The sequence below is a fragment of the Lagenorhynchus albirostris genome, chromosome 3 (genome assembly GCF_949774975.1).
Source record: "Lagenorhynchus albirostris chromosome 3, mLagAlb1.1, whole genome shotgun sequence".
NCBI lineage: Eukaryota > Metazoa > Chordata > Mammalia > Artiodactyla > Delphinidae > Lagenorhynchus > Lagenorhynchus albirostris.
In genome coordinates this window covers 160,793,690-160,821,095 of record NC_083097.1, presented here as the reverse complement: position 1 = coordinate 160,821,095, position 27,406 = coordinate 160,793,690, and the positions used below count along the sequence as shown (strand labels likewise).

At 40.9% G+C, this 27,406-nt stretch overlaps 2 protein-coding genes across 2 annotated transcripts in view; both read left to right on the top strand.

Annotated features, from left to right (window-relative positions):
- Nucleotides 1-483: 483 nt before the first annotated feature.
- LOC132517524 (zinc finger protein 709-like) overlaps nucleotides 484-27,406 on the top strand; it is an 83,324-nt gene continuing 56,401 nt past the window's right edge. The window contains exon 1 of the mRNA XM_060144897.1: nucleotides 484-615. The gene's annotated coding sequence lies outside the window, so the exon portion shown is untranslated. The remainder of the gene's footprint in view (nucleotides 616-27,406) is intronic.
- ZNF317 (zinc finger protein 317) lies at nucleotides 19,027-26,620 on the top strand. Its single transcript, XM_060144901.1, has 6 exons — nucleotides 19,027-19,082; nucleotides 19,670-19,809; nucleotides 20,288-20,414; nucleotides 20,988-21,083; nucleotides 21,575-21,657; nucleotides 22,141-26,620. Exons 1-6 carry the CDS (start codon nucleotides 19,052-19,054, stop codon nucleotides 23,458-23,460), a joined length of 1,797 nt encoding a protein of 598 aa, XP_060000884.1. The 5' UTR covers nucleotides 19,027-19,051; the 3' UTR covers nucleotides 23,461-26,620.

The following is a 27,406-nucleotide window of genomic DNA, read 5'->3' as shown; positions in this document are numbered from 1 at the left end:
GGTTTACAATGGACATGTGGAAAGATGGGGTTGCTATTATTTGAAGTTGATAAGGTGGAGTCAGGAGTTTGATTTGTGGACTTTAAATGTGTCTCTAAAAAACCCAAGTGGAGAGAGAATATCTCATTCTGTCTGGCATTCAGGGCAGAGGTGTGGGATGGAATTTTGACTCTTGAGTGTATACACAGTACTTTAAGAGGTAAGATTCAGTGCTACCACAGGGATTATAAGACGAAAAGAGGCCTAAGAACTGAGTCCCGAGGCACTTGAACAATTAGAAGTTGGGGAGAAATTAGCGCCATCCGCAGTTTCCACCGAGGTACCCCCGCCATGCCCGTCTAAACTCCAGAACTACATTTCCCAGAATCCTTTCCGTCTGTGCTTCCTGGTTAGAGGCCGGTTATGAAGTCCCGCGACACTTAAAAGGCGGAAGTGAAGCGGAAGCCATTACTCTCCGGAGGCGATTGCTGCTGTACACATGGGCAGAGGAGCGGTCCACCGCGGCTACTTCCGAGCTGTTGGTCCCCGCGGCAGACCGGCCCTTTCAATGAGTTTCTCGTCCCTTCGGCAACAGCTTCCGTGACCTCTGCTCCCCGTGATTCTACCCTCCGTGATGTAAGACCCGCTTTCCTCACTTAACCCTTTACTCCCCGCTTTCCTGAGGACAAGAGAGGCCATAAGGCAGGGAGGGGTATCGGGGGACAGGGACCTGGGACCGGGAAGCCAGGCAGCCAGGAAGAGTGTGTTTTAGATCCTGTGATAAGCGGTATGAAACGCTAGTGATGAAGTTTAGGACCACTGTATTTAGCGACAAGGGGGAGGCACTGGTGATCTGGTCCAAAAAAACTGACATCTTGGGATGGGGACAGAAAAGCCCGGCCGAAGTGAATTCAGGACATTATTTGTGTGTGTGTGTGTGTGTGTGTGTGTGTGTGTGTGGAATTGGAGACCGCAAGTATAAACTACCTACCTTTTGCTTTGTGGTCAGCTTTGTCTAACATTAATAGGAGAACACTGGTTTTCTTTCTGTTACCATTTATCTTCAATAATTTTTACACTTAAACATTTCAGTTATTTATCTTTATTTACTTTAGTTGACTCTCGTGTAAATAGCTTATAACTAGATTTTAAAATGCACTTCAACATTGTTGTTTAATTTGAGAATTAGTCCATTAATATTTATTATGATTACTAATATTTTGCGTTGATCTTTACCACCTTATTTGGTACTTCCTGTTTATTTTTTTCCCTTCAAATAATTCTTTTATCAGAATATAGGACATATATGTCCCACAAAAATATGAAAACACAGAAAATTAAAAGAAAAATAAAGTGAATCTGCAAACCAGGCCAAGAAAAATAAGTATTTGAAACCTCGGAAACCTGTATTCTCTTAAACTGCGTCTTTCTCTTTCCCCATGAATTTCTTCCTGGATTTTACTGCTTGTATGTTTTCTCAAAAATGTATTTACCAATTTTGGTAATTACTTGTAGGTGGACTTACACTAAAGTATTTTCAGAGACACTCTCTTTCCATATTGATAGAAGTACCCATTTTAATTTAGATATTTCCAAATATCTTGTAGAAGATTACATGCACCTACCTACCCATTCTTTTTCAGGTATTTTGTGACTGAAATTTTAGTCAGTTTACGAAGTTCCACATACCGGGGTTTTGTTTTCAAGTTGTGTTGAATATATATATGGATTTTGAGAATATTGGCATCATTATGCCATTGAATTTTACAATTAATTAGTTATATCTTTTTTTAAATAAATTTATTTTTGGCTGCGCTGGGTCTTTGTTGCTGCATGCGGGCTTTCTCTAGTTGCTGCGAGTGGGGGCTACTCTTCATTGTGGTGCACGAGCTTCTCAATGTGGTGGCTTCTCTTGTTGCGGAGCTCGGGCTCTAGGCCAGCGGGCTTCAGTAGTTGTGGCACGCGGGCTCAGTAGTTGTGGCTCGCGGGCTTAGTTGCTCCACGGCACGTGGGATCTTTCCAGACCAGGGCTCGAACCTGTGTCCCCTGCATTGACAGGCAGATTCTCGACCACTGTGCCACCAGGGAAGTCCCAGTTATATCTTGTATAATGCCTTTCAATAAAGTTTTATGAGGATCAGCAAAAACGATTTAAGGGTTTGGTTTGTTGTTGTTAGATTTATTCCTAGGAAAGTGTATACTTTCCTTTTGCATCACACATGTTTTAACATTTACTTTCTTTGCTAGACAGGCTGAGGACTTTGAGTAGCATTGAATGGAGTTGGATAGCAATCTTGAAGCAGTCCTGTTTTCTTTCTGACTTTAAGGGAAGTTAACTTGAAAGTTTGCTGGAGGCTTTTTTTTTTTTTTTGAAAAGCCTTTATTAGGTAAAAGAAGTCTCCTATTTCCTAAGAGTTTTTGTCATGGACAGCCGTAAGCTTTTAACAAGTGATTTTCCCCCCCACCCCAGCAACTTCTTTGATGTGTTGATGGATTTCAATCACCCTTTGAAAACTATGAAAGGTCTGTGATAGGTTCTAGTTCTGTTTGTGCTTTGAATGAATAAGTGAAAACTAAGACTTTCTCATTTACCTGATAATGTGGTGAATTAAACCAATTGATTTTCTAATGTTACATTAAATTTGTTTTGGTAAAATAACTAAATTGGAAAGGATATGTACTATTTTATCATTTTTGGTTTCTGGTTGCTATTATTTATTTTTTATTTTTTATCTTTTTATGATTTGCATCTATGTTTGAGTGAAATTGGCTTGTAATTTTCCTTTTCTGTTTCAGGTTTATTCCAGCCTCATAAAGTGGGGTGGGTGTGTTCCCTTTTTTTTCTAAACTCTGGAATATTTTGCCTAAGAGTAGAATAACTTGTTCCTTAAAAGGGAGTTTTACCAGGAAAAACCATTGGGGTCTGAATTTTCTTTGTGGAAAATTTTAAAGCTGTTGTTTCAGTTCTATAAGAGTCATAGGGCATCCAAGTTCTCTATTTCATTATGGTAAGTAAAATTTCTTTAGGAATTTATTCATTCCATCTAAGGCTAAACTGTATAGTCAAAGTTGTTAATAATGTGCTTTTATGATATTTTTAATGCTGCTGCAAGTGTAGTGTTTTCTAGGTTTTCATTCTTGTATTTATATATTCTTTTTTTAAAAAAAATACATCCTGCCACAATTCTGTCAATTTTGTTTTTCATGAAGAACCACTTTATAATGTATATGTTTTCTATTTCATAACTTTCTGTTCTTTATAATTGTCTTCCTTTTACTTTTTTGGCATGTTTCTTTACAGTTTCTTACATTGGAACCTGCACATCCGAAAGGATTACAGTGGTAGTATTTTATTTTACTTCAGTTCTAAATATTATCAAATATTATGACTTCTTTGGCATGTGAATTATTTAGGCCTTTTAATTTCCATTTCTGTGACGTTTTTCGGGTTATCTTTTGGTTTTGTTTGCTAACTTGCTTGCACTATAGTCAGAGATTGATGACATTTTCTGAGACACACATTGTGCCCCAGGTGTGGTTGGAGTTTATAGTTAGGAAATACTGTTTCATCTTGTGCAATCTGCATATAGTTATTGAATTGTCTGCTTGAACATATTATTGAGAGCTCTGGTAGTGGCTTTGTCCATCTCCTTAGAGTTCTGCCCCCCACCCCTGATATATATATATATATATTTTAATAAATTTATTTATTTAACTTTGGCTGCGTTGGGTCTTCCTTGCTGCACGCGGGCTTTCTCTAGTTGCAGTGAGCGGGGGTGGGGGGGGTCGGGGGGTCGGGGGTGGGGGTGGGGCTACTCTTTGTTGTGGTGCGCGGGCTTCTCATTGAGGTGGTTTCTCTTGTTGAGGAGCATGGGCCCTAGGCGTGCGGGCTTCAGTAGCTGTGGCTCACGGGATCTAGAGTGCAGGCTCAGTAGTTGTGGCGCACAGGCTTAGTTGCTTCACGGCACGTGGGATCTTCCCAGACCAGGGCTTGAACCCGTGTCTCCTGCATTGGCAGGCAGATTCTTAACCACTGCACCACCAGGGAAGTCCTACCACGGATATATTTTTGAGGCTATATTATGAAATATATATAGCTTTTTCTTGGATTGTACCTCTTCTTTTTGTAATTCCTCAGTTTTCTCTATTAGCCTTTTTGCCTTAGTTCATTCTGATATTAATATATTTAAACCAGGTTTTTTTTTAAAAGTATTTGCCTTGTATATCTTTTTAAAATTTCCATTCTTGCTATATCCTTTCTCTTGTAAACAACATATAACTGGATAGTTTTTACTCCATTTTGAGAATATACATATTTTAGTTGAAGCATTTTGTCCGTTAACATCCTTTTTTCTTTCCTCTAGCTTCCTTTGATTTGAGTACTTTTTTCATTCCACATTTTTCTCTGCATATTTTGAATTTATCTACATGTTTATATGCATATTGAATTTATTTATGTCTATTATTTTAGTGGTTATTTTGGAGTATTCTTATTCATGCTCATTCATGAAATTTAGATGTTTTTAATTATTTATTCATGGCTGCGTTCGGTCTTCGTTGCAGTGCGTGGGCTTCTCATTGCAGTAGCTTCTCTTGTTGCAGAGCACGGGCTCTAGGTGCACATGTTTCAGTAGTTGTGGCACGTGGCTCTAGAGCACAGGCTCTGTAGTTGTGGCACATGGGCTCAGTTGCTCTGCAGTATGTGGGATCTTCCCAGGCCAGGGCTCGAACCCATGTCCCCTGAATTGGCAGGCATATTCTTAACCACTGTGCCACCAGGGAAGTCCCTAGATTTTTGATATGTTATCACTCTCCTGATTTACATGGTTTTGTGATCATGCATTTTAATTCTATCTATTTTTAAACCTCAGAAGAGATTATCATTGTATACAGTCATTTTTAGTTTCATTTTACCCACACATTTTCCATTTTGTATGCTTACTTTGATTCTTGGACTCTTTGATATAAGTTCTTAACATTCTTTACTTTGGTTCCTTGATTTTTTATTTCTCTCTAAAATAACGTATTTTAGAATTTCTCTTTTCTCTGAATGGCAAGCCCAAATATACCATTATTTTGCCATCTTAGTAGGCATTTTGGTTGCTAAAGGACTGTATATTTTATTCCAGAGCCATGAAGATGTTCCATTATCTTTTGGCTTCCATTGTTGCTGGCGAGGAGTCAGGTGTCAGACTAATGTTTATTTCTTTAAAGCAGTGATTCTTAAAGTGTACTCTTCAGACGTACAACATCAGCATCACCTGGGAACTTATTAGAAATGCATATTCTTGCATCCCCAGTTTCTGATGAATCAGAAACTGGGGATGCGGCCTAGCAATGTGAGTTTTTTGGTTTGTTTTTATAAAATATGTTTCCAGTGTTTTTTTGTTTGTTTGTTTTTGCGGTACACGGGCCTCTCACTGTTGTGGCCTCTCCCGTTGCGGAGCACAGGCTCCGGACGCGCAGGCTTAGGGGCCATGGCTCACGGGCCTAGCCGCTCTGCGGCATGTGGGATCTTCCCAGACCGGAGCACAAACCCGTGTCCCCTGCATCGGCAGGCGGACTCTCAACCACTGCGCCACCAGGGAAGCCCTTCAGTGTGTTTTAACAAGCCCTCCAGGTGATTCAGATGCATCTTGAAGTTTGGGAATCATTGCTTTAAAGGTAACCTATGCTTTTTCCCCTGGCTGCTGTTAAAATATTCTTTTTGCCATTGCTGTTTCTCTGGTTCAGTGTTGTTGTATCTGTGATCTGTTTTTATCTTCAGTCTCCTTATATCTGCTTTTTGAAATGAGAAATCCACAGCTACTATATTTTGCAATAACTGCCTGTGCTCCTTCTCTCTCCCTTTGGAATTCTATTTAGAATCAGTTCAGCCCTTTTCCCTCTGTCCCCCATGGCTCTTTATACTTATCAGTGTTTTATCTGTGTGCCCTCATGTTTATTCTCTAGAAGTGGTTTTTAAATTTAAGCCTGATAAAAGTCACCTATAATGCTTGTTAAAACAGATTCATCAGTCTGCTCCAAAGAGTCTCATTCAGTTGGACTTGGATATGAACTGGGCATCAGAATTATTAAAGCTCTCTAGATGATGTTTATGCAGCTGGCTGGGGGAACCACACTTTGTGTGATACTCTAGAAAACAGTTTTTTGGGGGCTATGTGTAATCTGATAAAACTGTTTACCTAGTCCCTGCCATTTTACCTTTATTTCAGCAATTGTAATTGTCGTTTTAGAAATTACACATTTTTAAATTTCTGAGTATTTATCGCCAGCTTGTGAATGATTTTGAAAGATATCTGTCTTTTTTAAAAAATTAATTAATTAATTAAATTTATTTTTTGGCTGTGTTGGGTCTTCATTGCTGCACCCGGGCTTTCTCTAGTTGCGGTGAGCGGAGGCTACTCTTCGTTGCGGTGCGCAGGCTTCTCATTGAGGTGGCTTCTTTTGTTGCGGAGCACGGGCTCTAGGCACACAGGCTTCAGTAGTTGTGGAATGTGGGCTCAGTAGTTGTGGCTCGTGGGCTCTAGACTGCAGGCTCAGTAGTTGTGGCGCACAGGCTTAGTTGCTCAGCGGCATGTGGGATCTTCCCGGACTGGGGCTCGAACCCGTGTCCGCTGCATTGGCAGGCGGATTCTTAACCACTGCACCACCAGGGAAGCCCTCTGTCTGTATTTTGTGTTGCACTTAAAATAGTTTTGAGTGGAAGGTTTAATCAGTATACCTAGATTGCCTGTTAACCTGCCCTTTTACCCCTGGTACATTTCATCTGGTTGAAAGCTTACAGACAGTGAAGTACATAGAGATATTAATTTACAAATGTAACACATTTCTGGAATGAGAAAAGTGGCATGCAGTGTTCTCACTACTATTGTTACTTTGTCTATGTGTACAAGAGTAACACTGTTAGAAACAGTTCTAGCAGAGGCAGAAATATCACTCCATAAAAGTAACAAAAGAATCATTCTATCTTGGGGCAGTATTATAAAATTGAATGTGGGGATTTTGAATCAAATATTGGAAGAATTATGGCCACAAAAGGAGAAGTCACAATAGAACAATTTTAAAGGGTAAAATGTGTTTTGGACCAAAAAACTGATGTAGGAGGCAGATCTTCTGTAATTGTGGGGAGCAGGGGTGAGATTAGGGTGAGGTATGTGGGCGGAGGCATTAACCCTGCACTTGTATGATGCTGAAAGCACCTGTTTGAATTTTGTACTCCAGCAACCTCTCTTACCTCACCCTAGTGCTGATCCTGGCACAGAGAAAAACATCCCAATGAGAATGGGCTAAGATGTATTGAAATAGAAAAAGGGAACTGTTTTCACTGTGTTATAAAGGAAATTAAAAGAGAAATTAAACAATCTCAGTACCTCTTTGAAAATTCTCTCTCCATTGCATTTATCTGTGCTGATACCAGTCTGATCATCGTGGTTTTGTTTCATGTATTGTGTAGAAACAGGAGTCAAAACTTCTTTAATAGATCCCATAACTGTTCCTAGACTCCCCTGCTCCACTTCCAGTCACTTAGATGCTGAGGTAGTCCTGTTGCATCTGTATTCAGGGTCACTGAGTGTAGCTCAACAAGTGGTGTAATTGCTCAGATGAGAAACATTCCAGAACCTTGCTCTGGCCTCTAGTTTGCATTACCATGAGACTTTGAAAATATGCCCCAGGTTTGAAATTGATGTGAGTGCACTCTCTATCCAGGCTTGAACCGTTTTGTTTACCTTGCCCCACATTGTGGGCAGTTCAGGAGCCAAGGTGTAGCTAAACTTTATGGCTGTGTCCTAGCAGCTGGGTCAACATACATCTCATAGGACCTGAAGGGGAGCCCCCCACACACATACACCAAGATCCATAGACCCCCTCCTTTGTGATCTTCCCAAGACCCCCAGGTTCGGGAGGGCCTTCTCAATATGAAGAGAAATGTAGATCAGCTTATTTGTCATCCATTCATTCTTTTGCTCACTATTATCCTGTTTGTCATCTGAGGTAACTGTTCCAGACACCTCAACAGTGAAAGAAACAAAGAAGTGGAAAATCTGTCTGCCTGGAGCTTATTGTCTGGCTGGGCATAAGGGAAGAAAACGAAACAAGTAAAATACATAGTATGTGTGGGAGAGACAGTAATGCTTACTAGGTATTCTGTGTGCTGTCCTACACTTCCCAGGATCCCTGGAACTAGCAGGGGCATGTGACTAGTTCTGGGCAATGAGCTATGAGCACTTCAGGGCCAGAGCATGTGTGTCAAGGTGCACAGTTCTCTAGGCACACCCTTCTAATCATCCATGGCCAGAATGACCACGGGTTTCAGTTGGCTCAGATACAAGAGGCATGCCCCCGTGTAACTGGTAAAGTTTCACCACCAGCCCAGGTTGAACAAGTAACATGAGCCAGACATAAACTTCCGTTTCATCGAGTCATTGAGATTTGAAGTCTGTTTTTGCAGTAAAATAGAGCCTACCCTGACTTAACAGGGTATATTAAGTGGAGGTTAGTGCTTTGAAGAAAAATAGAAGAAGGAGTGGGGTTTAGGGATAGACAAGCAGAGGTTTGCATTTTGACTAGAGTGGCCAGTAAATGCCATGTCGAGACACTTAAAGTTGACTAAAGATCTGAAGCAGGAGAGCGAGCAGGTACACTTGAATGTGGAGAAGCACATTTCCATGTAGAGAACAGCAAGTGCAAAGATCCCAAGGCGGGAACATGCCTAGCACAGGCATAAGGCCCAGTGAGGAGGATAGTGTGAGCAGGGCCACAGGGGCCGGGAGCCAGGAGGGGTTGTGGATGAGGCAGCAGGAATGTAGGGCTTTGGCTGAGTGAGATGGGACGCCAGCAGGTTTTGAGCAACAGAGTGATGTGACCTACATTTTACTGGCAAAGTTCTACTTGTCATATAAACTAAAGGACAGAAACAGGGATACTTTAGGAAGCTATTGGAATGATCTAGGAGAGAGGTGGTGCCTTGCGCCAAGGCAGTATTAGAGTAGGTGGTGAGGAGTGGCCAGATTTTGGGTAAGCTTTCAAGGTAAAGCCCGTGGGATTTGCTGGTGATTTGGATCTAAAGTGTGAAAAAGGAGAATCCAGGATGACTTCAAGGCTTTTTGCCTGGAGCTCCTGGAAGCATGGAGCTGCCATTGAGATGGGGAGGCTGGCAGGAGCTCAGTGTTAAGTGTTTACCTTGAGGTCTTATTAGATATTGCAGGGGAAATGTTCACGTAGCGCTCATCTACCCATTTCTCTGGCTCATGCTGCTTGGGGCAAGTACCAAGTAGTGGAGAGTGGCATCCACTGTAAATTAACAGTTTACAGTTTAAATCGCCAACGGCCATTTTGTTTTATGATAAAAATAATAGTGTTTTAGAGTGAACATTTATTGAGCACATACAGTCCCATAATCCAGTGTTACAACCTCCAGTTTCCAGATGAGAAAACAAGTTCAGTGAACCCATTCCTTTTTTTTTTTTTTTTTTTTTTTGCGGTACGTGGGCCTCTCACTGTTGTGGCCTCTCCCGTTGCGGAGCACAGGCTCCGGACACGCAGGATCAGCAGCCATGGCTCACGGGCCCAGCCGCTCCTCAGCATGTGGGATCTTCCCGGACCGGGGCACGAACCCGTGTTCCCTGCATCGGCAGGCGGACTCTCAACCACTGCGCCACCAGGGGAAGCCCCCATTCTTTTTTAAAAAATAAATTTATTTATTTATTTATGGCTGCGTTGTGTCTTCGTTGCTGCGCATGCAGGCTTTCTCTAGTTGCAGCGAGCGGGGGCTACTCCTTGTTGTGGTGTGCTTGCTTCTCATTGCCTTGGCTTCTCTTGTTGCGGAGCACGGGCTCTAGGTGCTCGGGCTCAGTAATTGTGGTTTGTGGGCTCTAAAGCGCAGGCTCAGTAGTTGTGGCGCATGGGCTTAGTTGCTCCGCGGCATGTGGGATCTTCCCAGACCAGGCCTCGAACCCGTGTCCCCTGCATTGGTAGGTGGATTCTTAACCACTGTGCCACCAGGGAAGTCCGAGAGCCCATTCTTGAATGGAGCCCCCATGGGCAAGAAATCTGGGCTTGCAGCACGGTGGGGTCACCTGAGGTCTCAAGGACAGACAGACAACAACCTTCATGGATGTGTAATCAGAACCTGTATGTCAGTACCCAAGGGAGGAGGGATTTCAGAGTGTGAACATGTGTGGAATGAGGGAAAGGAAGGCTCAGGAGAACCCTGGCCCTTAGGGATCCTGGCAAAGGAGGAAGGACCACGAGCAGGAGTCTCAAAAAGAGCATTGCCATTGAGATGGGAGAGATGGAGGAGGACAACCTTGGGATATGATGCACAGTGGCCAAGAGCAGAGGTTCCCCGGGAAGAGGGAGAGAGGGGAGGTTGGTAGTGGGCAGGATCATGTATTGAGATCAAGACAAGAATCAGGAAAAAGCTGTTTCCTGATTTGGTGTCAGGGGGTTCACATGCAGAGGTCACCTTGAGAGGGGACATGTGTGGCTCTGGAATCAGGTTCATTAGCCCCTGTTTGACCTTCGTCACATGACCTAACCCTTCAGTACATGCCCTACTTTTTCCTCAGGATACTGCTTACCTCCTGGGGAACTTGTGAGTATTAAATGAGAGTCCCTGGAAAGACTCAGGAGATACTTTGTACATAGTAAGCATGCTTATGTTGTTATTTGTAGCATTGGTATTGATGTTGGCAAGAAAAGTTGGGGGACAGAAACTTGAGCAGAAATTTGTAAATTGAGAATAGAGGAATAAGTGGGAGGTGAGGGTGGAGACCTTGTTTTTCAGTGACTCTGAACCTCTTTTTTTAACTCATCGAGTCTCTCCTTAGTAATCTGATGTTGGAACCCAAATCCTCTACTTGAGAAAGGCAAAGGTTTGTTCCAAGTTAGACCTCAGAAGGCTTGCAATACCTCTTTATACCCAGAAGGTGGCAGCACCTGATCTCATTTGGAGACAGGTACCATGGTATCTAGAAATGAATGAAAGATGGTTAACATTTGTGTATTTCCTCACTGCAAAAGGGGAAAGAGAAGGGAGCTAATATTTGTTGAGAATCTACTACATCAGCTGATGTAGTATTCTTGAATCTCTGAGAACCCTCACTGTTCTCACACAGGTGGTACTTAATCAAATAAAACCATGCCGCCACTGCCACCTCCAAAGGGAGGAATGAACTCAGGCTTTGCAGTTAAAGAAATTAGGGCCCAGGTCTCACCTCTGCCACCTGCAATTTTCTGGCAGTTACTTAAACTCTCTGAGCCTGTTTGCGCACCTCTGATGGTGCTATAAGGCCCATCTGATTGGTTTTCTGTGGGGTTCAGGTAAACCCAACACTGGATCATGCTTAACATGAGGTGGGACCTGGGTTCCCACCAGTGCAGTGCTGTTCACTCTCTTTATAAACCTTTCAGAGAGAAATGCAACTACTTTTATTACTTCACCCAGTTTCATAAGTTGTTCCCAAGAGTATTACATTTTTCTATTTGTGTTTTATTACATCTGGTTTGTTCACATTTCTAGAAAATAGGTAAGACTGGTGCTTGGTAACATTTAATTACAGCTCAAGGAATTAAACAGCTTGCTCCTTATTTTCCAGTTGACAAGCTATAAAATTGTGTTCTACAGTATTTTACATCCCTACTCAGTTTTTAATTTGAAAAGAACATAATTCATCACCTTGGCAGACAAGTGTTTTTTTTCTAATGTATGATAAATATGTGTAGCTAAAGAGACTGCAGATAAAGCAGTTTTGGGAGCATTTTGGCAACACTTACTAAATGTTTAGTCATAAATGTTGACTAAACATTTCACTATCTAGAAATTCGTTCTAAGGAAAAACTTGAAAAAAACTGCAAAAATTTAGCTGCAAATATTTCTTCCAAGTGTTGTTTTTCTACTTGTGAAAAATTGGAAATATTCTAAACATTTTAACGTAAGATCATTTCAATAAATTGATGTGCCTATTTAGAAACACTTAGAAAATGAAGACCTTAAAATATCAAAACATTAATGAAAATACATTATACAAATAGTACAGCTGATTCTAAATTTCATCTGCAAAAGAAAATATTCGAGAATATCCAATATTTTTGACAAAGGAAAACTGATGAGTGACACGTTGTCCTAGATACCGGAAAATACTAAAGTAATGTGTTTTTTTTTTTAACTTTTATCATTTGAACTTGATTTTACTATTCATATATCCTTTTCTTTGTTCAATATTTTAAAAGTAATTTCTTCGTGCGAGGTACTATGCTTGGCAAATGTATAACCGAATCACTTTGCTGTATGTCAGAAATTGCTGATATGTATAACAAATCAGCATAAATTCAGATGAGATTTGATAATCACCTATATGAAAAAACAAAACAAAACTGCTAAAGGATTAATTCAGCCAAACAATAAATGACTGGGGTAACTATGACATATGGATTAGCAGTGATGGAGGTCAGGGCAAGATGCCCCAAAATATGCCACTTTGGCATATTGATTATTTTGAATTAAAGTTACGTAAGAAAACAGTTGGCGTGAGAAGGACACTCTGACCCTTTTTTGCTACCCTGAAAGTAGGAAATAAATCTCTTGTGTGAAAGGCACCTAAGGCACCTTCCCTGTACCAGAAGGCAAAGAGACATCCTTATCTCCAGAGATAAATATGAAGTTCATGGCTGAGAAGGCTGTATAAACAAAATTTATTACTTCTTTACCAATTTACTACCTCAGGCCCAAACTTTGTCGTGTCAGTTCTTCACAAATTTATTGTTTCCTTGTCTGAAAGGTATAAAAGCTGCCTGCTTTGTTCACTTCTTTGAGTCTCATAGAGAATAATGTGACATTGACTGAGAACCAGACAACCTATCAGCGACATAGAGTCTAAACACCACCCCAGGCTTAACATGTATATACAGGTAGCTTGGTCTCCAGGTAGCTTGGTCTCTTTAGGAGTCCATAGGTGTTTGAAATTGTCTTGGTTTTGGTATCAGGGTAATGCTGGCCATAAGAATTTTGTTAGAAAAATGTTACCTCTTCTATTTTTGGAAAAGTTTGAATAGGATTGGTGTTAATTCTTCTTTTAAGTGTTCGGTAGAATTCACCAGTGAAGTCATCTGGTCCTGGACTTCTCCTTGTTGGGAGAATTTGATGACTGATTGCGCCTGTTTATTTGTTATGGGTCTGTTGATTTTCTATTTCTTCTCTAGTCCATTTTGGAAAAGTGTATGTTTCTGGGAATTTGTCCATTTTATCTAGATTACCTAATTTGTCGGTGTACAGTTGTTCATGGTATTCTCTTTATTTTTATTTTTTAAAATACCTTTTCTATTTCTATAATGTTGTGGGTTTTTTTTTTTTTTTTGGCCATGCCTTACGGCTTGCAGGATGTTCGATGACCAGGGATTGAACCCGGCCCTGGCAGTGAAAGCCTGGCGTCCTAACCACTAGGCCACTAGGGAACACCCTTTGAGTCTTTTTAATTTCTGGAAGGTTGGTAGTAATGTCCCCATTTTTACTTCTGATTTTAGTTATCTTGTTGATCTTTTGAAAGAACCAACTTTTGTTGATTCTAGTTTTTCTGCTCTCCATTTCATTTATCTCTGTTCTAATTCTTTTGCTGCCTTTAGGTTTAGTTTGCGCTTATCTTGTGGCTTAAGGTGTAAAGTTAGGTTGTTTGAGATCTTCTTTAATGTAGGTATTAACTGCTATAAATTTTCCTCTGAGCACTGCTTTCATTGCATCCCATCAATTTTGCTGTGTTACATTTCGTTTTCATTTGTCTGAAAGTTTTTTCTAATTTCCCCAGTGATTTCTTCTTTGTCCTGTTGGTTGTGTGAGAATGTGTTGTTTCATTTCCATGTATTTGTAAATTTTCCAGTTTTCCTTCTATCATTGTTTTTTAGCTTCATTCCATTGTGGTTGGAGAATATATTTTGCTATTATTTGTCTTAAAATTGGTTGAGAATTGTGTTTGGCCTAATTTATGGCTTATTCTGGAAAACCCTAATTTTCTTTTTTTTCGTAAGTTTAGTTCATTGATTTTCACTGAGCTTGTCCACTTTTTAATGTAGACGTTTAACTGTATACATTTCATTCTGAGAATGATTTTAACCTCATTTCACAAGTTTTTATTTGTTGTATTTTCATGTAGTATAAAATATTTATTAAATTTCCTTTGTTTCATCCTCTACATAAAATTATTTGTCTTTAACTTCCAAATATTTGAGTATTTTCTAGATATCTTACTGTTATTATTTTCAAATCTAGTACATTAGCTGTCTTTTTAAATTTGAGACTTTTTTATGGTCCAGCATATATGATCCAGACTCTATTGCTGGGTGTTGAATTGGAGAAAGTTAAATGATTTGGAGACATGTGGTGTAAGAGGTAGAATTCATTGACTTTTTTTCAAGAGTTTTAAAACATCTACTTAATTTTATTATTGAAGTATAATTAATTTATCATTTTGTGTTTATTACTGCTGTACAGCAAAGTGATTCAGTTATACATGTATATACTTTATCATTCTTTTCCATTATGATTTATCATAGGGTATTGAATATAGTTCTCTGTGCTATACAGTGGAACCTTGTTGTTTATCCATTCTGTATATAAAAGGTTACATTTGCTAACCCCAAACTCCCACTCTATCCCTCCCCCAAACCCCTCTCCCTTGGCAACCACCAGTCTGTTCTCTATTCATTGACCTTTTCTGCCCCCACCCCCCTTCATTTTCTATTTAATATCGGGTAGTGGATTAGGACCTGAGTACAGTGGTGCACTCTTCTAGTTTACTATATAGTTTAGGAAACAGAGTATAAAACAAGGAAATAAAAACAAGGGAGTAAAAACATAAAAATACATTGTGACAGGTTTTGTAGGAGAAAGAGAGTCAGCTAACAGAGAAAGCCAAGTTTTTTCATATGAAAATAATAACTTAAATTTTTAATGTGAAGAAGGTTGTGTGGATTTTTCTTTAGTTTGTAAGTGATTAGAGCCATGGAATGGAGCAGTTAAGTTGTAGCTTTTTTTTCCCCCTCACCTTTATTGGAGTATAATTGCTTTACAATGTTGTGTTGGTTTCTGCTGTATAACAAAGTGAATTGGCTATATGCATACATATATTCCCATACCTCACCTCCCTCTTGTGAGCGGCCAGAGGGCTGGCTACTGATTCTCTTCGTTGAGCCCAGAAACACAGGCTCAACAGGCTTTTTTTTCAACAGGCTTTTGTATGAGATGTTCTTTGGTGGCTGTTAGTAGTCAGTGAGAATATGGTTTTGAATTCATATTGGACCTTGAGTGTTAGAGATGAAAATTAAGGAACATTAAGGGAAGCCTTGGCAAAGCGCAGAGTATGAAGAGCAATAGGGTAAGGGCTGATTCTTGAGCAAATCCAGCCTTTAATGGTAGAAGGAGACCTTCTGAAAAAACCTTGACAGAGTATCAAGAGAAGTAGAGAGAGAACTAGGGAGAGAGTTATATAGAAGCCTAGAAAGAGAATGATTCTCGAAGAAAATAGACACCAAATTTTGCTGAGGATCTAAGACTGAAATGCACTTACTGATTCCACTGACACAGGTGTAATTGTATTTTCTGTGAAGATGGAGATGATGGTAATTGACATTAGGTACACTGAATTAGGGAGATAGTGTGGACTGTCTTTATAAGCTTTTGCTCTGGAGGGAGGACTAAGTGTAGCTGAGGCAGATCTGAAGAGGTTGGTTTTAGAAGGGAGGGAGGGCAGACATCTTACTGGTAATAGGAGTCATAGGTCAGTTGTGGGAGGAATTTTTGTGTAACTGGAGACATGAAAGTAAGAAAGACTCCACTTAACTTTTTTAAAGTAGAGTATAATTTACGTTCAAGAAAATGCACATATCTCAGATGATCAGTTTGATGAATTTTTTGACACGGTGTACATTGTATAGCCACTAACTGAAAAAAATAATAAAATATTTCAGTTGCCCCAGAAAGTTCCCTCTTGCTTCTCATTCTACCACCATATCATATTCCTGCAAGGAGGCGACCAACTTTTTTCCTTCTGTTGACTTAAATAAACACATTTTGCTATCGACCTTAATAAATTTCACCTATTTGTGGAATAGGAGTTATAGAGCTTTTTTTTTGTCTCGCTTCTGTTGGTCAGCATTATAGAAGTTCATCCATGTTGTGTGTCAGTAGTTTCTTTTCGTTGATGAGTAGTATTCTACTCTACATACCACAGTTTGCTTATTCATTCTTTTGTTGATGGATATTTAGATTGCTTACACTTTGGGGCTATTAAGAATCAGATTGCTATGACCATTTTTATATGAATCTTTGTGGACATGTTTTAAAATTTTTCTCTTGGGTAAATATCTAGGAGTGGAATTGCTGAGTCAAATGATAGGTATACTTTTTAAGAAACTGGCGCATTGTTTTCCAAAGTGATTGAACCATTTCACACCCCCACCTTTAGTATGTGAGAGTTTTGGGTATGCTGTATCCTTGCCACCATTTAGTGTTTACAGTCTTTTAATTTTGGCTTCTCTGGTGGGTTAAAATGTTATACCATTAGCTTTAATTTGCATCCATCTGATGACTAATGATTTTGAGTAACTTGTCATGCTTATTGTTCCTCACTCATTTAATTTTGTGAAGTGTCTAAGTGTAGCCCTTGTTGAGTTTTTTTTTTTATTTTTTATTATTATTGTTTGTAGGAGTTCTTTATGTAGTCTGAATGTGAATTCTTTCTCAGGTGTATGTACTGCAAATATCTTTTTTCCCCAATCTGTGGCTTGCCTATTTATTTTCTTTCTTTTTTTAAAAAAAATAAACTTATTTATTTATTTATTTTTGGCTGTTTTGGGTCTTCATTGCTGTGCACGGGCTTTCTCTAGTTGCGGCGGTGGTGCCCAGGCTTCTCATTGTCATGGTTTCTCTTGTTGCGGAGCATAGGCTCTAGGTATGTATGCTTCAGTAGTTGTGGCACGTGGGCTCAGTAGTGTGGCTTGCGGGCTGTAGAGCTCAGGCTCAGTAGTTGTGGCACATGGGCTTAGTTGCTCCACAGCATGTGGGATCTTCCTGGACTAGGGCTAAAACCCATGTTCCCTGCATTGGCAGGCGGATTCTTAACCACTGTGCCATCAGGGAAGCCCCTATTTTCTTAATAATGTCATTTGATGACTAAACATTTTTAATTTTGGTAAAGTCTAATTATTGATTTTTTTTAATGTTTAGTTCCATTTGTGTCTAGTCTAAAATGTTGTGTAACTCAATGTTGTTAAAGTCTTCTCTGGATTTTACTTTTTGGTGTCTGAGTTATCTCAAAAAGGTTTTTTTTAATTCAAATTTTTGTGTATGTAGTGATAATGGAGGTCAAAGTTCCTTTTTGTCCATTAAGTTCTTGCAGCACCTTGTTTTTTTCCTAATTTGAAGATCTAATTGTCTTACTTAGGCGATTTATGAATTGGGCAGCATCCCATCTATCAACTATAGAAGGACGCTGTCTCAGCACTGTTTATTAAAAAGACCACTTTCCCTAATGAATTTCTTTATTCCCTTATTGAAAATCATTTGACTATGCACATGTAGGTCTATTTCTGTTTTGTTCCATTGACCTTTTTGTCTATACTTATTCCAACAGCTCTTCATTACTGTAGTAAAGTTAGTAATAGGAATCTTCCAAGTTTATTTTTCTTTCTTAACAGTGTTCTGGCTCTTCTAGATCTTCTGCATTTTGGTACCCATTTTAGATTTGGTTTGTCAATGTATAGAACATAACCTGCTGAGATTTTGGTGATGACTGCGTTGTATCTGCAGATGAATTTGGGGAGAGTGAATACCTTAATAATATTGACTCTTGCAGCCCATGAAAGTGATATAGCTCCTCACTTATTTAGGTTTTTTATTTCTTCCAGCATGGTCTCACAGCTTTTATTTGTTTATTCCTATGGGCCTTATATGTTTTATGCTGTTATAAATGAAAGTATTTTTTAAGTTTCATTTTCCAGTTCTTTGCTGAGTTATGGTTTTTTTGTTGTGATTACTGTGAAATGAAATGCAAGATTATTTGCTGAAAGCAAGGGTCATGTAAGACAGTTTGGGGTTTAGAAAAACTGGTGAGATTTTTACATGGTTTTGGGGAGATTGGGTTACCACTTATGTTTTTCTTTAGTATAGATGCTCCTTCAAGGTTAGTGACTGTTTTGAAAGCTGCTAGTGTGACTGGGTATGTGCGGACTGGTCTTTCCAGGTACCTTCAGGGAGGAAACAGATGGTTGGAATCATCCCAGACTGGTCTTTTGCTCATTGAGGGTATACTAGGTAGAGGATTAAAGGAATTTGGACAAAAATTTGTAGAAGTGATGGAACATGATGGATCTCTCAGCTGAATAGGTGGGGCAGTGAAGAAGAATTTGCTGTTAGGGAGCAAGGTGGTAGAAGCCTGGGTGGCCTGGAATCCCCTCTAAGTGGTAGAGTTTAAGTGAGAAGAATGTTGTGTAGGAGGTTTTGTCCAGAGGGCAAATTTCTGAATCATTGTTTGTGAAGTGAATCTGATTCTGGTGATGGCAAGGCCTGGGCTGTGGCCCACAGGTGTGTATGTTGGTGTGGAGTGGGGGGCCAAAAGGCATTGGTGATCAGAACACATGGTCCAGATGGACCAGTCCTCATGGAAGCTGGAGCCATCATAAGCCAGGAGGACTATGCCTTGAAGTTGAAGAAGTCTGGGGCCCAAGTGTTCAATGAGTGACAGAGTTTAACAGAATTGTAACTGGGGACAAATTACTTGAGAGAGTGAATCTGAATCTTACTTGAGGTAGGTCAGGGACCTCCACCACATTGCCTGGAGGTTTTACCTAAGCAGGGTTAAGGCCCAAGCTGAGACAGGCTGCTCCAAAGAGGAAACACCGAAAAACAAAAGTCAGAATTGTCCTGTTAGTGGGAGAGACAGAAAGCCTTTGGCTACACCTAGTAGTCTTTTTCTCATTTACTACAGATGCCTGCTCCAAGAGTCCCATGAGAGCGAGAGAGTAGCTTTCTGGTGCCAGTGCCCTGCTTTCATTCAGGCAAATTTACTATCATTCTCGGAGGATGGCAGCTCTTGGTCTGTCTCCCACATGTGGTAAGTTCTTCGGGTGATGAATGCCCTCAGAAATCAAGCTTCAGTGGCCAGTGGCCCCTGCCCCTTCACTGAGGGCGAGGATGTGCACAGCTAGTGGGAGGGTTGCCAGGTTAGAAGTGGAGGGGAGGATACATGAACTGAACGGGGGTGGGAGTGAGTGAAGTCTTGAGAGCTCCCCAGGTGACTGTGTCTGATTCAGGATCTTTGTGAGTTTGGGTGAGGCAGGGAGTGTTTGTAGTTGCTGTGTAAGGAGGGATACTGGTCATTGGTAACCCTGCGGCATCCTATTTATTATTTTGATAAGTCTGGATGAAGTAACAGCTCTATCTCAGAGCTTCTATTTCTTTACCCATAAATTGAGAATATATATCATTATCTTTATGGCTGTGTAGGCCCACCACCCTTTTTCCTGTCCTTGAGTAGAGCAGGGCTTCTCTGGCTTGTTGCACAACAGTGTGTGTGAGTGAGTGTGTGAGGGAATGTGAGATTGGGGCATGTGCACTGCACACATATTGTTAGTGTGAGACTGTTTCCTGATCTGCGAATGTCAGGTGGGCTTTAATCCTCATGGGTCCTCTTTTCTCTAGCTATGTCCAACCAGGAGCCTGCCTATGTCCATGAGTCAGAAATTCCTCTTTCTTCAAAAGACCATTCCTGTCCCCAGGATGTGGAGCTGTTTGCATACAATGGCCTGGAGCCTCATACATCAACCAATGTTGGTTCCCAGGTACACCAAGATCTCAAGGCCCCTGAGGGTGGAGGAGGCACTTCCCTAGAATGCCCGCAACATCACATGTTAGGATTATTTTAGATCTTTATCCAGGCTGATCAATGCATGATCAGGGTGCAAGAGGAAGAGCGGGAGAAGTTGGTGAGGCTGTCCTGGTATCAGGGATGTTAGGGGAAATGACTTATATAACAGGTGTTTCTCTCATAGTATAGCTCAAAGCTCTCAGGCCAGGTTTGGAGTGGAAGTAGGTTTGATCCCATGTCAGAGTTGCGTTTGAAGCAATGAGATTATCTCATGAGATTTCTCATTGGAAGAGAAGACATCTGAGTGACTTCTAGAGTAAATGTTTAGACCCCAGATCCCCATATTGAAAATCCTGTGTTTAGAGTCTCTCCTGTGTAATCTTTAGCCTCAGCCATCTTGGAACACATACAGGCTGGGTTCTCACCGACCCCAAACGTGTGTGGTGTTACAGAAATCAGTGACTTTCCAGGATGTTGCCGTGGACTTCACTGAGAAGGAGTGGCCCTTGCTGGATTCTTCTCAGAGAAAACTGTACAAAGATGTGATGCTGGAGAACTATAGCAACCTTGCCTCAGTGGGTAAGGCTGGCAGCATTTCTTCATTTATTCGTTCATGAATGAAATGTTTTTGTTGTAAGTACTTGCTGTGACCCAGGAACTGTGTGGGGATTCGGAACACAGTTATGAACAAGCCGACCTGGTGCCTGCCTTGATGGTACCTTGGCTATTGAGACCTGTCCATTGTATTGCCCTTGGAGGTTGTCAAGTGTGTCTGAGCTTGGGCATAGCTTTCTGAGTTAAGACGTCCTCAACCCTGGCAGTCCAGTGGTTAGAACTCTGAGCTTTCACTGCCAAGGGCACGGGTTCAACCCCTGGTCGGAGAAGTAAGATCCTACAAGCCATGCGCCACGGCCAAAAAGAAAAACAAAATCCTCATTCTTTTGAAGGGCAAAATATGTGGGTATTTGTGGTTTTGTGTTTTATGAAAGCCTTTCACTGTGTTCCTTAGAATGTGGCACCATCATTTTGCTGCTCCTAAGTCAGACTTGTCCATCTTCAGAGCACTGAAGACCAAAACACTGACCCCAGACTAATGGAAGGGGTTGTCCTCTGCACGATCCTCCCTCAACATGTGTCTTTCCCCGTGAGTAGGGTGTCAGGTGAGCAAACCCAGCCTCATCTCCCACTTGGAGCAAGAAGAGGAGCTGAGGACAGAGGAGCAGGAACTTCACCAAGGCCCTTGTCCCGGTAAGCACCAGGCAGACACAAGTGCTTTTGAGAATCTGCTCTCTCCAGTGATTGGGATGACAGAGATCCATGAGGAAACGTCACCCAGGGAAATCTGAAAATGCTCTTTCTCTTTCACTGTCCCTCCATCCTCTCACAATTATTTTGGTCTCCATGTCCCTTCTTCTTTAAATTCGACATGTGTCCAAATGGGTTCTTCGTCCCATTCTTTCCTACTCAACATTCCTGATCTCACTCTTAATGTCATTATCAATGTCATTCTTTGAAGAGGTGCTTCTTAGTGAGTCAGCTTAAATTTCTACCCCTGTCATTGCCAAATATCTCACATAACCAGATTTTTCAGTCATTTTTACTCATGTGTGTTCTCCCCTTTCATATTCCCTTTCCTTCTTTAGGGTTAATATTTGCAAAGAAAGCCACCTCTGTTTTTGTCACCATCATCCCACCATTTTCTTTCTCCAGCAAGTTAATATTTTCCCAATTTGTTTCAGATTGGGAGACTCCATCTAAAACCAAATGGTCAATTCTTATGGAAGATATTTTTGGGAAGGAAACATCTCATGGTGTGACAATGGTAAGATTTCCTTGGGATAATTCTGGATCTTCCATATTGGGAGAGGACAGGGGCAGCCTGAGTTAGAAAAGCAGTTCAAAACCAGGCAGGTCCCCAAGAGGAAACAGTGTCAGAGACACTGAATATTACCGATTTGGGGAAAACCCTAAAACCTGACCCCAAACCTCTTCACTTAAAGTTCCAGTGAGTAAATATTTCTATAACTATGTCTCAGATGTTGGGGCTTAATTGAGTTTTAAACAGTTAACAAAGAATATGTAAAAATCGTTGTGAAAGTTATATACATGGAGCCTCAGAGCATAGCATTCACTTGTTTTCTTTGATGGAGTCCAAATGAGGCAGGAGCAGTACTTTTGCACTGCAAATTATGACATCATTAGTCATAATGATGCGCTTCTATTTATGCCAGTTTATGTAGGGATAGTCTAAGGAATTTAATGAATATGGGAAATGCCTGAGTCAACCCTCCCTCTTCATCAACAGGAAAGCAGTCGGCTTGGAGAGAAATCCAGTGACTATGCTAACCTGTTTGACGTCTTCAGCATGGGTGCTCATCTTACTCAGCAAATGGGAAGGCACACTAGCAAGAGGCCTTATCACCGCCGGGACTGTGGGGTGACTTTCAAGAACAGATCTCATGTAACCCAACATGTGAACACTTACAATGGGAGGAAAATGCATGAATGTCATCAGTGCCAAAAAGCCTTCACCACGAGTGCTTCCCTTACACGGCACAGGAGAATACATACTGGGGAGAAACCCTATGAGTGCAGTGCCTGTGGGAAAGCTTTCAATGACCCCTCAGCTCTTAGGAGTCATGCAAGAACTCACCTCACAGAGAAGCCCTTTGACTGCAGTCAGTGTGGAAATGCATTCCGAACCCTCTCCTCACTGAAGATACACATGAGAGTTCACACTGGGGAGAGACCTTATAAGTGTGATGAATGTGGGAAGGCATATGGCAGGAGCTGCCATCTCATTGCACACAGAAGAACACACACTGGAGAGAGACCCTACGAATGTCACGACTGTGGGAAAGCTTTCCAGCATCCCTCACATCTCAAAGAGCACGTCAGGAACCACACTGGAGAGAAACCCTACGAATGCACACAGTGTGGAAAAGCCTTCCGATGGAAGTCCAACTTTAACTTGCACAAGAAGAACCACATGGTAGAGAAAACATACGAGTGTAAAGAGTGCGGGAAATCCTTTGGGGACCTCCTCTCACGGAGAAAACACATGAGAATTCACATTGTAAAGAAACCTGTTGAATGTAGACAGTGTGGGAAAGCCTTCAGAAACCAGTCCATCCTTAAGACACACATGAATTCCCACACTGGAGAGAAACCGTATGGGTGCGATCTCTGTGGGAAAGCCTTCAGTGCAAGCTCCAACCTAACTGCGCACAGAAAAATACACACTCAAGAGAGGCGCTACGAGTGTGCCACCTGCGGTAAGGTCTTTGGTGATTATTTATCGCGGAGGAGGCACATGAGCATTCATCTCGTAAAGAAGCATGTTGAATGCAGACAGTGTGGGAGGGCCTTCAGAAACCAGTCGACCCTTAAGACACACATGAGGAGTCACACAGGAGAGAAGCCTTATGAGTGTGATCACTGTGGGAAAGCCTTTAGCATCTGCTCGAACCTTAATGTGCACCGGAGGATACACACTGGGGAGAAGCCCTATGAGTGCCTGGTCTGCGGGAAAGCCTTCAGTGATCACTCATCCCTCAGGAGTCACGTGAAGACACACCGGGGAGAGAAGCTCTTCACATCATCAGTGTGGAAAAGGCTCCAGTGACACATCTCTTTAAAGAGAAACATGAGAGCGCAGACCTGGCAGGTGTAAGGAAGGCAGGAAGCCTTGATGAACTCATCTCACTGGGCACAAAAGAATATGTGTTAACTTGGGAGAAATCCAATTTGTGTAATAACTGTGGAAAGACTTGGGTTTTTCCACATCACTTTGGAGATAGTGTGAGAACTCAAGAGAGTTGAGAAAACATGTGTTTGTGGTGTGAAGAAGCCGTCAGTGTACGTTTAGCTCTCAACAAACGAGAACTTAGGGGGAGAAACCCTAGTCTGATATTTAATGTCAAAATGACTTTAGCATCACCTTGTACCTCCTTGGCACAAGAGTAAGCCCACCAGGGAGGATCTCTGTAAATTCCAAGACTGGACAGACCTTTCCTGGTCTCACTGTATTCCTCATGAGAGAAATCACACTGAAGAGAAAAACCTATGAAATAAGGAACATGGGAAAGTCGGTAATGGGTGGGCAAACTATGGCCAGCTGTCTGTTTTTGTACAGCTGGCAAGCTGAGAATATTTGTTGCATTTTTAAGAAGAAAAATATGTGCCAGAGATCATGTGTGCCCGACAAAGTCTAAAATACTGTCTGGCCCTTTACAGAAAAAAATTGCCAGTCCTTGGTCTACAGTGGTTCTCAACTGGGGATAACTTTGCTCCCCGGGAGACACTTGGCAATGTCTGGAGACATTTTTGGTTGTCAAAGCTGGGGAGGTGCCACTGGCATGTTTTGGGAAACATCGGGGTTGCTGTTAAATATCCTGCAGTGGACAGGAGGCTTCCCCCAAGAGAGAGAAATTATGTGCCCCAAAATGTCAGTATTGTTGAGGTTGAGAAACCTTAGCCAACAATCCCTCCATTTTTTATGAAACGCGTGGGTACTCACACTAGGAGAAATTTCTATTTAAAACTTCAAAATTATAATCTGTGTAATTCTTTCAGGAAACACATGAGAACCCACACTGCAGACAATCCCTATGTGGAGATAATTTCATCCACAGCCCTGTCACTTGTGCATATGAGAATTCACTCCCCAGTGGGATTTCTTAGTAAATGTGGAATTGCACTTATCAGTCTTTCATCATGAAAGTGGACCCCAGCTCATGAATTTTTAAGTCTTTAATTTTAAGATTATGCTCTTCCAAATAACCCTTATGCCCCATCACAGAAGGTTTGTATATCGTATTTTTACTAGAATTTCATTCTCGATATGTCTTCATTTCCTTTTGGACAACTTACTTGACCGATGGAATTTTTTAGAATAGTGTTATATGCTGTGTAACATGTGGGTATTTTTAGTACCTGTTTGTTACAAGTATCTAATTCAAATGCAGTTGTGATCAGAGCAGGATGTCTTCATCAGATTGATCCTTTGGAATGTTTTTGGCCTCCCATCCAGCCAAGAGTAACATATAGTTGCTCCTTCAGTATCTCATATTCTTTTATATCAAGAAAGTCCAAGTTTTGTCTGATTAGTAAGGTGTGCTATTTTTAAAAATCTCTTACAGGTTTTCCTGCAGCTAGTACAGTCCATGTCCACAGCCTGGCCATTGACAAATAAGCACATATCACTGTATGGGCTGTAAAAAAGCTTTTGAAAAAGAGTCATTCTTGCCTAGATTCTTCTCTACATTTTTTTTCCTTGCTCTTCTCATTACTTCTTACCTTGAAAAGAGATTCAGTATCTTGTGTTAAAGGTGCATCTTATGACCGTGAGGATGCAAGCCACAGGCTGAAGGGGGAGATAACCGCAGAAAAATCACAATGATCCTGGCTTCCCCCGTGGCTTCTCTGAGTGTCTGCAATAGTCCTGGATTTGTTGTTTCCAGACTTCCTATTACATGAGAAAAAAGAAAACTGATAATTGGTTTAAGCTACTTTGGATATTTGATTGCTTAATCTATTTAATAATTGTTTTATTGGTGGCAGGAGGGTTCCACTGTACCCAGCTGGATGCTATCTGTAACCCATACATCTGGTCATTAGTGAGGTTGGAGAGCTGCTACATGTGTGGGTATAACCTACTTATACTTTTAGTTGTTGGATATGGGTTTTAAAAATCCTTAAACCATGTTTTTAAATTGTATTTCAAATCCCTGATGTACTTAAACATTACTTCTTGACTTGTGTTGAAATAAGTGTATTAGTTTTCACAAAAGCTCTAAGAAGTAGGTACCACCAGTAACTCCCTTTTGCATATGGGCAGTCTGAGGCAAGGAAGTTTAAGGGTGCTCGTGTGAGGTCAGCTCATTAACAAGTAGTAGTGTCTGTGTTTTGAGTCCATACTCTCTTATGTCAGGCCCTGTTTGGTGCCCTGAATCTATAACAGTGAGTCAGGATTTTTGCCTTCATGGTGATCACATTCTACTTGGGATTAAGGCACGTGATAAACAAATGAGTAAATATATTGTATATCAGGTGGTGGTCAGTTCAGTGCTGGGAAATTTAAGCATGCTGATGATGAGAGGGATGCGGGGGTTCAGTGGAACTATTGGATGGATAGTGAACGCCTTTCGTTTAAGGGGACATTTGAGTAGAGATGTAAATTCGCTGCCAGTGTGCACCATGCTGTAATGTGGGGAAGAGCACCCTCGGCAGTTCAAAGGTCATGAAAAAGAATTTTGCTTGGGACAGAGGGGCCAGTGTGACTGGAGTCAGGCAAGCTTGGGAATTGCAGAAGGTGTTGAGGTCAGAGCTGGATTGAGGTCCTGTTCACTGCAGCATCTTGTGGGTTAACTGGAAGGACTTTGCCTTTCTTTCTCAGTGTGGAAAGTCAGTGGAGGATTTTGGACAGAGAAGTGACAGCCATTCAATTTCTGTTTTTAGAGGAACATAGTGGCTTATGGGTTGATAGGCTAAATAGAGGGACAAGATGCAAACAGAAACCTGTTAGAAGGTCATTGCAAAGTTCAAGTTAAATGTAACAGGGTCCAGATTATTAGTAGTAGGGGTGTTTTTAGAGTCACGTTGAATGTGGCTGTAGTTTCTTTTGTATTTTCATCCCACAATTCGTTTAACTAGTGCTGATGTACAGTTAGTTGCTGGACTATTTCCACTTTTCCCAGTTAGGAACAATGCTGCTTTAAGAAATTGTGTACATGCCTTCTGGAGCGTTGCTGAGTTATTCCAGGAGTGTGAAATTGCTGGGTTGTAAAGTCCACAGTTGTTTCTGCAGTGTTTGTGTAATGAAACCTGTGTGGTAACATTTAAAACAGGTTTTACTGAAATGCAGAAAAGTGCTTAACTCATACAGCTAAATTATCACATGAACACATCCGTGTAAACAGGCAAGAAAAATGTTTTACTCTCATTTCTGATAACCCCTTCTCGCTTTGTCCACATAACAAACCTTTCCTTACCCCTCACAAGTGACTAATATTCTAACTTTGACAACATGGCTTGGATTTTTGTTTTTGAATCCTATGCAAATGGAGCCACACAGTATACGTTCTTTAGTGTCTGTCTTAATTTGCCCAGTATTTTTGTGAGGACCTCTAGATAGTAATACATTTTATTGGGTTCCATTGTTTGAATATTCCATTTATTTAAGCAGTTTGTGTTGATGGACATTTGTCTTTTCAGCTTGGGGCTATTGTAAATAATGCTGCTGTGAGCATATTTTAGTATTTCTGATAGTGCATAAGTGCATATATTTCTCTTGGGTGTGTACCCTGGACTGAAATCACTGGATCACATGGGATGCATATTTCATAGATGATGCCAATTTTCCAAAGTGGTTGTACAAATTTGTTTTTCAACAGGATATTTTATGGAGTTGGATCAGATGATACTAAAGTTGCCTGCCTTTTTCTTACTGATTTTTATATTCCAGATGTGGGCCCTATGGCTGGATACGTTTTGCAAGTAATTTTTCCCACTCTGGCTTATCTCTTCAGTGTTTTAATTGGTGTCTTCTGATTAAATGAGTTCTTGATTTT